This window comes from Rutidosis leptorrhynchoides, chromosome 2 (genome assembly GCF_046630445.1).
Source record: "Rutidosis leptorrhynchoides isolate AG116_Rl617_1_P2 chromosome 2, CSIRO_AGI_Rlap_v1, whole genome shotgun sequence".
Taxonomy (NCBI): Eukaryota; Viridiplantae; Streptophyta; class Magnoliopsida; order Asterales; family Asteraceae; genus Rutidosis; species Rutidosis leptorrhynchoides.
Window position 1 is genome coordinate 685,917,216 of NC_092334.1, and position 13,298 is coordinate 685,930,513.

At 34.5% G+C, this 13,298-nt stretch overlaps 2 protein-coding genes across 2 annotated transcripts; both read right to left on the reverse strand.

Moving 5' to 3' along the window:
- Positions 1 to 355: 355 nt before the first annotated feature.
- LOC139890336 (uncharacterized) lies at positions 356 to 937 on the reverse strand. Its single transcript, XM_071873223.1, has one exon. The coding sequence runs from the start codon at positions 935 to 937 to the stop codon at positions 356 to 358; it is 582 nt and encodes a 193-aa protein (XP_071729324.1).
- A 2,089-nt stretch (positions 938 to 3,026) lies between these two features.
- Positions 3,027 to 4,052, reverse strand: LOC139890337 (uncharacterized). Its single transcript, XM_071873225.1, has one exon. It carries the CDS (start codon positions 4,050 to 4,052, stop codon positions 3,027 to 3,029), a length of 1,026 nt encoding a protein of 341 aa, XP_071729326.1.
- Positions 4,053 to 13,298: the final 9,246 nt, after the last annotated feature.

Consider the following 13,298-nt stretch of genomic DNA (forward strand, 5'->3'; position numbering starts at 1 on the left):
TAATACGAACAATTGTCACACACACACACATATATATTTTTTTTTGAAAAGCAAAAAAGATTTATTTTATTATTTAAAATATAACAATACAAGTCCCTATATGCTACTATACAATGCTATAAACAAACGGAACCGACAGGAAAGATATAAGGAATTAATTAAACTATAAAATCGGAAGAGACGTATACTAGATAACACTGTGAGGGACGAACTTGAGTAAGAAAACACAAGCAGGGAAGGAGGGGGCAACAGTACCGATCAAGCGGCGACAAAGTTGACACACAACCAACCCATTTAATCTAACCCACATAGGCTAAATAGCATAACGAACAATGTCCGATTTAAATAAGCCTTATTAGCCGATTCCCATGCGGTTTGGAGACGCGTAGAATGACAGATTGAGAAGCCATTGGTGCCACTCGATAGGTGTTTTCTTTTGTGATCGGTTTGAGATCCAGCTAAAGCTTTGAGATTGAATCTCGGAGATTATCGCTGCGGGGTTCCATATTTTTCCGGAAAAAATCTTTAAGTTTCTATGCTTCCAAATAATGTAACACGCAATCCATTTAGTGGCTTGCCATATGGAAGATCCGATGGGGTTATGTGTGAAACCTTGATTGGAGATGATGGCTTCATTGATGTTAGAGATTCTTATGTTGTTTTGATTCCACCAATCAAGTAATTGTGTCCAAATTGAAGTTATTTTTTGACAATTTACCAACGCATGTTCAATGGTTTCAATATGATGCTCGCATAAGGGACATAAGATGGTATGAAGGTCAATTCCTTTTTTATCTAGTTCGCTTCTGACCGGAATTTTTTGTTGAATGACCCTCCATGAGAAAATGTAGATCTTTTGTGGGACGTATTTGTTTTTAGGTAATGATAAGTTTCTAGAGTTTGTGCCGTATTTAAGCTTGTTGATCAGATTTGACATTGTTGATGTAGTATAGATGCCGGATGCGTCAAGGGAAAATTTCCATGAATCAGGACGATCTGAAATATTAACGGAGATTAATAAGTTGTTGAGCTCCGTGAGTTCATCTATTGCGCGACCACTTGGGGGGCGGGACCAGTCCCAATTACCAATCGATGTGGAGTTAACGTTCAGAATTCTTTCAGCAACAGTTACGTCTTTACGGGATTCCAACATGAATAATCTATGGAACGTAGATTTTAAGCACTCAGAACCGACCCATATATCATGCCAGAAACTTATTGATGTTCCATTTCCTATGCGCTTTGTAATCGATGATGTGAAGGATGTGCCAATATTGTCAGCAACCTTTCCGGCTTTAATAATCTCTTTCCATATGGTGCGACCTGAAATGTTCCTGCATAAAAAGTTAGTATCCAACCCCCCCCCCGGCCCATAAATGCTTTTGATAATTTTTACCCATAACGCGTTGTCTTCGTTTTTAAAACGCCACCACCACTTGCATAATAATGATATGTTTTTGGCAAAGAGGGACCCCACATTTAAACCCCCACAATCGTATGGTAAAATAATTTGATCCCATTTAATCCAATTAATTTTATTATCGTTTGAAGAACCTCCCCAGAAGAATTTTCGTCTTTTAGATTCAAGTACCCTAAGGATAGCGGAAGGTGCATGAAATAGAGAGAAGTAGTATAATGGGATGCTACTAAGAATAGATTTGATGATCGTAAGTCGACCTCCGAAGGAGATAGATTTGGCAGCCCAATCCGAAAGCCTTTTGTCGAATTTTTCAACGATTGGTTGCCAAGAGGAAGCGTGAGAAGTGGGAACACCGATAGGAAGACCAAGATAGGTGAAAGGGGTAGATCCCGTAGAACAATTCATGTAGTAGGCCATTTGCTCGGTTTCGGTCATAGAAGTACCAATACCGTAAAGCTTGCTTTTGCGGAAGTTAACTTTTAGACCCGAGATATTTTCAAAACATTTTAGGAGTTTAGAGATATATTTGGCATTTCTTTTATTCCATTCACCGAAAAAGATTGTGTCATCAGCATATTGTAGATGTGTAATGATAAGGTTGTCATGTCCGATCTTTAACCCATGCAAATGACCATTGGTTAATGCTCTTTTGACCAGAATGTTAAGACCTTCGGCAACAATGATGAACAGGAACGGCGAAATGGGATCGCCTTGTCGAATTCCTCTTTCGGGGAAGAATTCTTTGGTGGGAGAGCCGTTGATTAGAACAGAAATAGACGATGAGCAAAGGCATGCTCGAATGAATCCAATCCATTTTGAACCAAAACCCATGAATTGCATGGTTTTAAATAGAAAGTCCCACTCGATGCAGTCGAATGCCTTTTCAAAGTCAACTTTAAAGATTAAACCTTTTTGCTTTTTACGTTTTAATTCATCAATTATTTCATTTGCAATTAGGACGCTATCGAGGATATTTCGACCTTTAAGGAAAGCGGTTTGTTCAGTTCCGATGACTTTATGAATAACCTTGGCAAGGCGATTGGAGAGTATTTTAGTGAGGATTTTATAGTAGCTACCTATTAGGCAGATTGGGTGATATTCATTTAATCCAATTGGATTAGGCTTTTTAGGGATTAAAGTGAAGAAGGAAGCATTACAGCCTTTGGAAATTTCAGAGTTGTCCCAGAACCAATCTAGAGATTTAATGAGGTCGGTTTTTATCAATTCCCAGTGTTTTTTAAAGAATTTCATATTGAAACCGTCCGGCCCAGGAGCTTTAGAGCTATCGAAATTACATATGGCTTCCCATATTTCGTTTTCGCTAAATTTAGCTTCTAAGAGTTGATTGTCCAAGGAGGTAATGTATTCGAGGTGAGAGACATTGTCGAAAGGGCATTCATCACGTAAGTGTTTGGATTGGAAGATATTGTTAAAATAAGAGTATGCTTCTTGTTTTATTAGATTAGGATCTTCAGACCATGTACCATTAATGGATAGACCGTGGATATTGTTTTTACTTGTTCTTCTTTTAATATAGTTATGAAAATATTTTGAATTTTCATCACCCTCAAGCGCCCATTTAATCCTAGATTTTTGTTTAAGCATATTAATTTTTTTTTTTTTTTTTGTCGATGTGTTGCATTTTTTCACCGATCCATTTTTGTTTTTCTGTTTCGGAAAGTGGTCTGATTTCGGCGGTTTGTTCCCAATTATTACATTCAGTTATGTGGTCACGTATTTGAGAGTCTATGTTATCAAGTTGGTTACTATGTTTTTTAAGTTCCAATTTAACATTTTTTAATTTATTACGGAAAGTGCAGTCTGGCCTATTCCCACTAGTGGGGGTCAACCAAGCCCTTTTTATGACGGTGTCGGCATCTTTAAGATCAAGCCATGTGTCAAAGACACGTATAGGCTTAGGGCCAGAGTCAAGGAGGTTATTCCTTAGAATGATGGGGCAGTGATCAGAGAGGTCCCGATCGAGAGTTTTGGAGGATATGTTTGGCCAGAAAGTGAAGATTCCATCGGAGATGAGAAATCGATCTAGTTTACTAAATTTCATTGTTTTTTCACATATCCTTGTAAACCTTTTTCCGCCTAAAGGAAGATCTATTAACCCAGAGTTATTTATAAAATTATTAAAATTATCTGCCCAATGTTGATTATATTCAGTATTCATACGTTCTGTCTTGTTTCTTACTTCGTTGAAATCGCCAAAAACAATGTGTGGAATATTAAGAGAGTTAATGAGGGATGAAAGTTCGTTCCATAGTCTAATTTTTTTCGAGTGAGAATGAGGACCATATACATTGATGAAGGCAATTTCAGAATCGAAACCCGCCCACGTACCACATATCGCTAAAAAGAATTCGCCTTCAATAGCATAATTGAATGAGAAAATATTAGTATCCCAAATAGTTAAGATACCTCCGGAAGCACCAACCGAGTCCTTTTGGGCGAATTTAAAGTCAGAATTTCCCCAGAAAGATTCAATGGTGTTATCACGTGTTTGACCGCATTTGGTTTCTTGAAGACCTAGAATCGTTGGTTTTTCTATATTGCAAATTCGCTTAATCCAACTTAGTTTACCCGTTTTCCCAATACCCCGAATATTTAAAGAAATAGTACACATGAGAAAAACTTACAGAAATCGATGTGACGGAAGTGGATTCACTGTTTGTTGCGACGAATCCCGATGCTTTTCCCGAATTCAAACGTGTCCATACTTTTACTAGAGAAGGATCCTGACTTATTATTCTTGTTGTTATGCAACGTGTCGGTGTGAGATCCCTTCGAATAATAAGATGTGCTACCACCACCATTAGACGATGACTTACAACGTTTAGCCAGTTGTGAGATTCTAAGCTTTTGACCACTTCTAGCTAGATGTTTGATGTAAAGCATGTTGGATCTAGGTCTTTTTAGCTCGGAAACTTTTGGTTTAGGAATAGGTTTGGCAACGGTGCTTGAGATTTTTCTTTTTTTAGTGATTTTGTTACCCGTAACAAGTAAAGGTTCAAGGTTGAAGGGATCGGAATTAGTTTGTTGTATTTTGTTCGGGGCGGGCATAAAGTTTAATGGAGAGTTAGGTTTGGGATTTAATGGTGTATTATAAGGGGTGTCGGTTGTGTTGTCGAGAGGGATTGATTCCGGGACAGAATCTATCTGGTCAGACGACGGTGTAGGCGTGCCTGTAACAATATTGTCGCTGAGTTGGTCAGTTGGGTTGGTGTCTACGGTATTGGGCTGGGGAGGTAAATGGGCTGGGGTTAAATGAGTCTTTGTTGGTTCACCGATAGGAACTGTTGGGCTGGAATTAACAGTGTTGGGCTGAGGGTATAGCTGGGCTTTTTGTACATCGGATTCCTCAATTATATGGTCTGGTGTAATAGTTTCAATATTGGGTAAATTGTTTACCTCAGGCGTACCTGAGCTGCTTTTATTATTGAGAGGATGTGAGGTGTAGGAATTATGGTTATTAAAATCGGGGATGGGCGGGGGTTCAGTAGGTACATTGTCGTTAGGAAGGGGAGGTTGTTTTGTTGAACTAGTGCTTAATGGATCGGTATCGGAATTGGTATTGTTGGTTGTATCTAAACGGTTGGTAGGATCCGACATATTAGGAGATTGATAAGGTTGGTTATCGACCTTGTCGTTAAAGTGGCGAGTGTTCATGCGTTTAGAGGAGTTGGAGGAGGTTTGGTTAATGGGTGAGGTGACATTTTGTGAAGGTGTGGGATAGTGGTCGTTATGGTTGGTCTTTTCGGCATTGCCTTCGACACGGTTTTCACAATCCAAGTGAGACTCTTCATCAGATATGTAATCATCCGAGAGACTTTCATCATCCCAAGTTGAAGAATTATCGATATCGCCGTAAGTGTTGAACATAGAAAAATTTTGAACTTCAATGATAAAGGCCTTAGATTGATTAATGTCACCGGGATTGATAATAACTTGGCCATTTATCGGTGAGAAGTTATTTGTTTTGACAATAACCGAACCGTGGGATAAATCTTGGTTGTTTTCGTTGGTTATGGAACAATTGAACGTTTCAATTACTTCACCCCAATTTTTTGCTATGTCAATGAAGGTGGATTCTAACCAACAAGTAATAGGAACCCCGAAAATGTTAACATAAGCGAGTCTACCAGAGGTTTTATAGATTTCGGGGTCCCATGGATTAATATCTTCAAGCCATTTCCATAGTGGGTGGTCCGAATTGTTAATCAAGTCAAGGGCCGGTTCGGATTCCTCAAATATAAGCATTAGGTCATGTCCGCCCAAATATTTGGTAGTAAACCCACCAAGGTTTTCACTTTCACAGATTTCATTAAAATACTCAAGAAATTCAAGGTCTTTAACCTTGGCAATAACCGCTTGACCAAGTATTTGAATAAGTTCATCGTTAGAGTTTACCTTAACCGAAGGGATGTTACACATTGAAGCCTTTTTGTTAAGAATCACATCTTTGAATTGCCTTTCGTCCACTAGAGATGAAGATGCAGCCTTAACATTATTCCTGGATCCCGAATTTGTGTTGTTAGGGTGTGATGCTTGTTTTTTCTCATCAGGATCGCGAGCCTTGTAGACTTTGAGTAGATTGTCACCCGCAACAATGAGACTGAGTCTCCTAGCAAGAGAGTCTTTGTGGTATTCTGGGACGTCCAAAAACCTAACAAAACCAAACTTTCTACCATTTTTTAGAGTCTTCCTGGGGATATAAACCTCATGAATATTGCCGTATTTTTTGAAGATATCCCAGAAGTCAATAGAACACCAATTTTCGGGAAAGTTGTGGAAAAGATAAGACGTTATTCTAGACTTATCAATCTTCATCGGCAATTGGTTTGAATCTGAATTAGTCGAGCCAGATGATGGTTTTCCAAAGCGATTGATAAGATTAATGGCAGATTCCCGAATTTTAAAGTTATTGTAAATTTGATTGTAAGAAGAGTTTAGCCTCGCTGAGTGATGATTGGGACCAGAACGAGAACGAGCATGTAAGGTTGATCTTTGTAGGTTATTAAGATTAGGGTTAGGGTTTTTAGGATGCGGCTGATTCTTATTACGATTGACTTCAACCCAAACGCCCTCATTGATTGGTCGATATCTGATGTGCTGGTTTTTAGTGGTGAAAGTAGGATTCGATTTGGCCTGATTGTTCATAGTATTTGGGGTAAAAGGAGAGGTCGGTACTTGTGACATTATAGATGAAGATATAACAGATAATAAGCACAAATAGAAAAGAAAAATAAAATAGAAAATAGAATCAGATCAGAAACAGGGAGTTTAGATTAGGGTTTCACCAAAGATGATGAAGATGAACAAGCACAATGTATGTGACTTTGTGGAGCATATTGAGTTTGGAATTCCTAAGTCGTCGCAAATATTCTTACAAGGTTGAGGTTCGCATTTGTTTGGTATATCCTCTCCACACACACACACACACACACACACACACATATATATATATATATATATATATATATATATATATATATATATATATATATATATATATATATATATATATATATATATATATATATATATATATATATATACTAGATTTTTGAGCCCGTGCGTTGCACGAGTGTGTAAAAAACCGTGTAAAAAATGTAATTTTCAGGTCATATTGGTATGTAAATAGCGATACTAAAAAAATAGAAAAAGTATAAGAATTATTTAAGAGCATGTGGTCTTGACAAATTTTAAAAAATTCTTTTGAGCTTAGGAGCCCTTGGTGTCGACCAATTTTAAAAATTCCTTTTGAGTTTAAGAGCCCGTGGTATTGACGAATTTATTTTAATAGTTCTCTTGATTTTAAAAGTGGTTTTGGATGTTGTTAGTAATTTAATGTCTACAATTTTTTTTTCATCATTAATTGTTACTAAGCTAATTATTTTTTTCTATCATAATTATCATCTATCTATATACGGATGTATATATTCAACGTTTTTATGTGTTGTGTCTCTAAAGTACGGAGTATGTTTTACCTAAAGAAATGCAATGTAGACTTCATTTATTATCATAGTTTTTTTGACAATATTGATGCAATAATTGAATACGATACGTACGTATATATAAATATAGAATATTTGATATTTAATCATTATATCTATAATATATATAATAATCGTATATATATATATATATATATATATATATATATATATATATATATATATATATATATATATATATATATATATATATATATAATGAGGCTAGGGAGCAAATCAACCATTGATATGCTAAAGAAAGTACTACGTTGATTTCCATTAAAGGTAGAGAAATACGCACTAATAATAATTGATTTGGATTTACATAAAAGGTAATAATAATAATAATAATAATAATTGTAAATAATATATATAATCTATAATCTATACATATAACCTATACATATAACAATCCATAAATAACTTTCAACCACAATCAAGAAAAAAAATTTGGTTTATAATTGATTTCCATTAAAGGTAGAGAAATACGCAGTAATAATAATTGATTTGGATTTACATAAAAGGTAATAATAATAATAATAATAATTGTAAATAATATATATAATCTATAATCTATACATATAACCTATACATATAACAATCCATAAATAACTTTCAACCACAATCAAGAAATTTTTTTTGGTTTATATATATATATATATATATATATATATATATATATATATATATAGTAGATGGATCAAATGAGAACTTTTTTAGTGTGGGAACCCTGAGAACTCAAAAATACACTGAAATTCGAACAAAAAGGGGAAATTCGAGCAAAAAAGTGGGCGGACGAACAAAAAAAGGGAAATTCGAACAAAAAAACGTGATATTCGAACAAAAAAAAAAGGCGGGCAAACAAAAACGTATATGGTCGAACAAAAAAAATGAAAGTCGAACAAAATTTGTTCTACATTTTTTATAGTCAAACAAAAAAATATAGAACACAGCAGTAGTCGAACAAAAAAGCTGGTAGTCGAGCAAAAATGTGTTCTACATTTTGGTAATTCGAACACAAAAACGTTCGTCCGTGTTTTTATTTGTTCGACTACTGTGATTTTTGTTCGTCCGTCTCCCCTTTTTGCTCGTCCGTGCCCCTTTTGTTCGAATTTCAGTTTATTTTTGAGTTCCTAGAGTTCTCACACTAAAAAAGTTCTCACTGGATCTTCTCCATATAACCATAAAGATTGTATTGTACTATTGTATGTGGTATTATATCATTGCGCTACAACCTCAATACATTATGCTATAATCCTAGTACTATCTATTGTCTAATATTCCCCCGCAAACTAAGGGTGGGAACAATCGTAAATTGAACTTCAGATTGTTGTTGCAGGGTCATTCGATTGTTATTGTAGGTTATCCAAAAGCAATTTTGGCGCGTTTGTTGTGCGCGATTGTAAAAGTAGTTGTTTCCCATTTGTATCGACCTGCAAATAAAATAGAATTATTTTTTAAATTTGAAAAGAAAATAGAAACTAGGGTTTCGGCAGTGGCGGCTGTTGGCGGTCGAAGATGGAGTTGTGGCGGTGCTAGGGTTCTGGATACTAAAGTCAAAATTGATAGTGTTAATAGAGTCAGAAGTTCACCGGGAATTGAATGTTGTTGGCGGTGAGATGAAACGCACAAAAAAATAACTTTTTTGTCCATAACACAAATTTCACGGCGGTGCAAGGTGGAGGCGCGTGCAACACTAGGTTGGTAGGGCAGATCTGATTTTAGATGATACAAAAGTCAGATTTGGCTACATAGCATCTTGAAAACCAATTAGTTTTTCTTTTAAAAAAACATAGGGGGATTACAAGTCCTGTTAATCTGCAACTCTCCCTCTACTCATAATAACATTCTTACGCGTGTGGATTCCCCCATAAGAAAATGTTTTTCATCCATTGAAATATGGGATGGGTCCTATTTTGATCCAGGAATAATTGTCTGGGTTGATATGTAACAACCTAACCCGTTAACCAACCGAAATCGCACCATAAAAAAATTCAAACAGGCCTGCCCAGACTGGGTGCGCAGCGCGCACACTGCCAGACAGCTTCTGTCCAAAATGTGCATTTTTCGTTTAAAGATCTCGCGCTTCCCGGCACTTCTAGACGTAACGCTTTTTACAACATATTATAATATGTAAAACTAACACGATTCAATCATGAAACGAGTTTTACAATGCGGGGCCCACATATGCCCAAAATACCCTTAAGTTCAAAAATAAAAGTTTCGACCACAAAAGTTTAATTTCCAAACATCACTTAGAGCATGGTGTTTGGGGTTAAACTACCCAATCTTGGTCGAACTTCCAAAAGCTAAAACCCCCGAGAGCCACTAATCCAAGCGAATACCTTTGCTCTTATCCAAGCCGGAGCCTAAAAAGGTAAACAACGAGAGGGTAAGCTAAAGCTTAGTGAGTAGAATAAATATTGATGTGTGCAGCGGTGTATACGAAACAGATTATATTTTATTACAAAATACTATTAAATACGATACAATTTACACAAGTTATTTATTTATTTATAGAATGGATATACCTAAACCTTGCTACAACACTTATAGGCAGTGTACCTAATCGTAGAGTAGTGTAGTTTTTAGTAAGTCCGGTTCGTTCCACAAGGATCCACTTATTGCGTACACTATATTTTTAACAACTATATATATATATATATATATATATATATATATATATATATATATATATATATATATATATATATATATATATATATATATATATATATATATATATATATATATAAGTAGTAATAATATTATAAAGGGGGGTTTACCGTTTAATGACCGGTTTGTCAATTTTTATATTTTTACGTAAAGATAAATGACAATAAAATAAATTGCAATAATTAAAATGACAGTAAATAAAAGTACGATGAAATATGAAATAAAAGTATTATGCTTATTTAAACTTCCGTAATCATGATGTTTGACGTTTTGATTTTAATTTATTACCCTGGGTTAATTGTCCTTTGTCCTGGCTTATTTGATACCTATCTGGGTTTTGCCCATAATAGTCCATCGGTCATAATTATAATATGCTCGTCAAATTAACCTTATTCCCGAAGTCAAATATTCCAACTAATTAAGGATTCGAACTGTAACAAGGTTTTAATACTTTGTTAATAATTACACCAGGTTATCGACTGTGTGTAATCCAAGGTTTTAATACTTTGTTAACAATTACACCAATAATCCTTGTATGTAATCCACCCTTTTTTTAATTAGTCCATGATATATTAATTTATCCATTTGGCCAAAATGAATAATCAATTACCCAATCCAATTGATTAATTAAATGATTGTAAACGATGTCGTATAAACGTCACTAAATAGGACATTCGTAATCAATTTAATAATTATTAGATTAACTAATTTGAAGATAGGTTCGACAGGTTCCAATGAGTTGTCATTCAATTAGACAATACCCCTACCTATTAATAGTCAATAGTCCAATGTTCACAAGTGTCGGTCTTTTGTCCAAACCCAAATTAAGGTACAAAATCCAATAACCCAGTCTTTAATATTTAGTCTAACATCACGATTACTTCGGCTTAAATAAGCATAATAATAACTTAGTTACGAGACATTAATTTAAAAAGGAAGAACATAGCTTACAGTGATTATTTATCACGTAGCGTTACACGGACAGAGTTCCGACTTTAAAACCCGTAAAACATTTCTTACAATAACCTTATTATTATTAACTTAAAATTAAAATTATAATTATAAAATATAAATATAAATATAAATTGAGAGAGATAGATAGATCAGGGGTATGTAACTCGGCCGAATGCTCGAGCTTTTATTGGCAAAATCTGATTTCTGTAGCTCCGCGATCGCGATGTATTTGGCCTTGGGACCTCCGCGATAGCGATATCCCCAAATCCAGCTCATCACTTGATTCCAAAACGTGGGCGGCTTTGTATTTTATAATATAATATATAATATATATATATATATATATATATATATATATAATTAATTATATATTATATTATATTCTTATGCATAGTTGACTTGTAATTTTAAGTCCGTTGTCTCGCGCGTTGATAGTTGGTTCATGTCTCGGTTCCGAATTTTCGAACGTCCTTTCGTACGCTTAGATATCTTGTACTTTGCGTTCCGCGACTTGTACTCTTGTAATTTAGACGTTTCTTATCAATAAATGGAACCACTTGGATTGTATCATGTACATTTGAGCTTTTTGGTCATTTGTGTCTTCAAATCGTCATTTTCTTCTTTCGTCTTCGCACTTATTTATTTAAACGATTATTACATAAAAATAGAACAATTGCAACTAAAAGCTTTACATATTGGAAGGATATTGCTATGAAATATATGTTCATTTGGAGCACTGTCAAATATCCCCACACTTGAACGTTGCTTGTCCTCAAGCAATACAGAACTTGAAATTAAATCACACTTCACTCGAATCACTTAGCTTTTATTTATTCTTTTCTTTGCCTTTTTATTCTCCTTTATTTCATTTTAAATGAGTTCTAGCATTTTGGGTTGTTTCTCAATTTATGTCCTTTCCGAGGTAACAATAATTTCGGTATTAACACCTAGTTTTACCGTTCATAAATATGTATAAACATGATTTTGAATTCATTTAATTGAAAATTTTTCAAATTTTCATAAAATTTGGCAATTAAACCAAGTGTAAACCCGAGAGAATTTATAACCCTTCCCCACACTTGAGATCTTGCAATGCTCTCATTTGCAAGAAATCAGTAAAAATTTAAATTCATGAGGGTGATTAGCTAGAAAAATGATTAAAAATATCGAGTTTGCAAACATATTGTTTTATATCACATTTGATATTTTGCGTCTTGTCGTCAAAATTAATAGCTTTTGCTGAACTTAATGCCAGTATTTGAAAGTGCGATGTTTTACCCTGTTTGTATATAACATAAAATACAAACATATATATATACATAATATTTTTGAAGTTGGGTATATTACCCCACATTCATATAAAATTTTTGGCATACTTTAAATCAATAATATTAAAAGAATGATAATAAAATTTTTCGCCCCGTCCTTGGGTAAAGCAATTTCGGTTCTATGACCTAGTGTTTAACTTACGACGAATTTCAGAAATCATTTTTTAAACTTAATGAAATAAAGTAAATTTTGTTTTTAAATTCACACAAAACATAAATTTAAAAAGCGAATTAATTTCATACAAAACCTACAAAACAAAAAAATTCAGAATGGGGGGAGAAAACTAGTTCTTTAGTGTCTGCTAGTGGAAAAGACCAATCGAATTCCATTCTCGGAACTACACGAGAACAGAACAACTAACTCTAGATAGCGTTTTCTTTTTAGAACATTTGAATCTCCTCACACTTAGGTAGCTGTGGTATCGAAATTGTGATTAACTTCATCGTCAATTTCTCTTGGACCATATTGCATATCTGTGACTTTTGCTTTAAGCCATTGGTCGGATTCTTGTGTAATATCCACAAATTTAACTGGTTTCGCCTTTTATTTAGGCAATAGATTGGATACTAACCGGTTACATAACTTAGAGTTCCCCTTAATTCTGGCATCGCGAATCCGTTTAATAAGTTTCTTCATTGAACTGTGAATAACGGTATCATTTAATTTCGTACCAACAATGGGGTTCTTTGTTATCAGGTCATCATTAGGTGTTACTTCATCTTCCCCACACTTAGATGTTTTATTATTGCTAAGCACTACTGATGTTCTGCGAGGTGTATATAAAATAGCTTTATTTTTACAACGAAATACTATTAAATATGATACAATTTTTAAACAAGATATTTATTTATTTATAGAATGGATATACTTAAACCTTGCTACAACACTTATAGGCAGTGTACCTAATCGTACAGTAG

Bases quoted from the DNA above. Each gene is read 5' to 3' on its own strand.
- LOC139890336 (XM_071873223.1), bottom strand. From the start codon at position 937: ATGTCAAATCTGATCAACAAGCTTAAATACGGCACAAACTCTAGAAAC.
- LOC139890337 (XM_071873225.1), bottom strand. From the start codon at position 4,052: ATGTGTACTATTTCTTTAAATATTCGGGGTATTGGGAAAACGGGTAAA.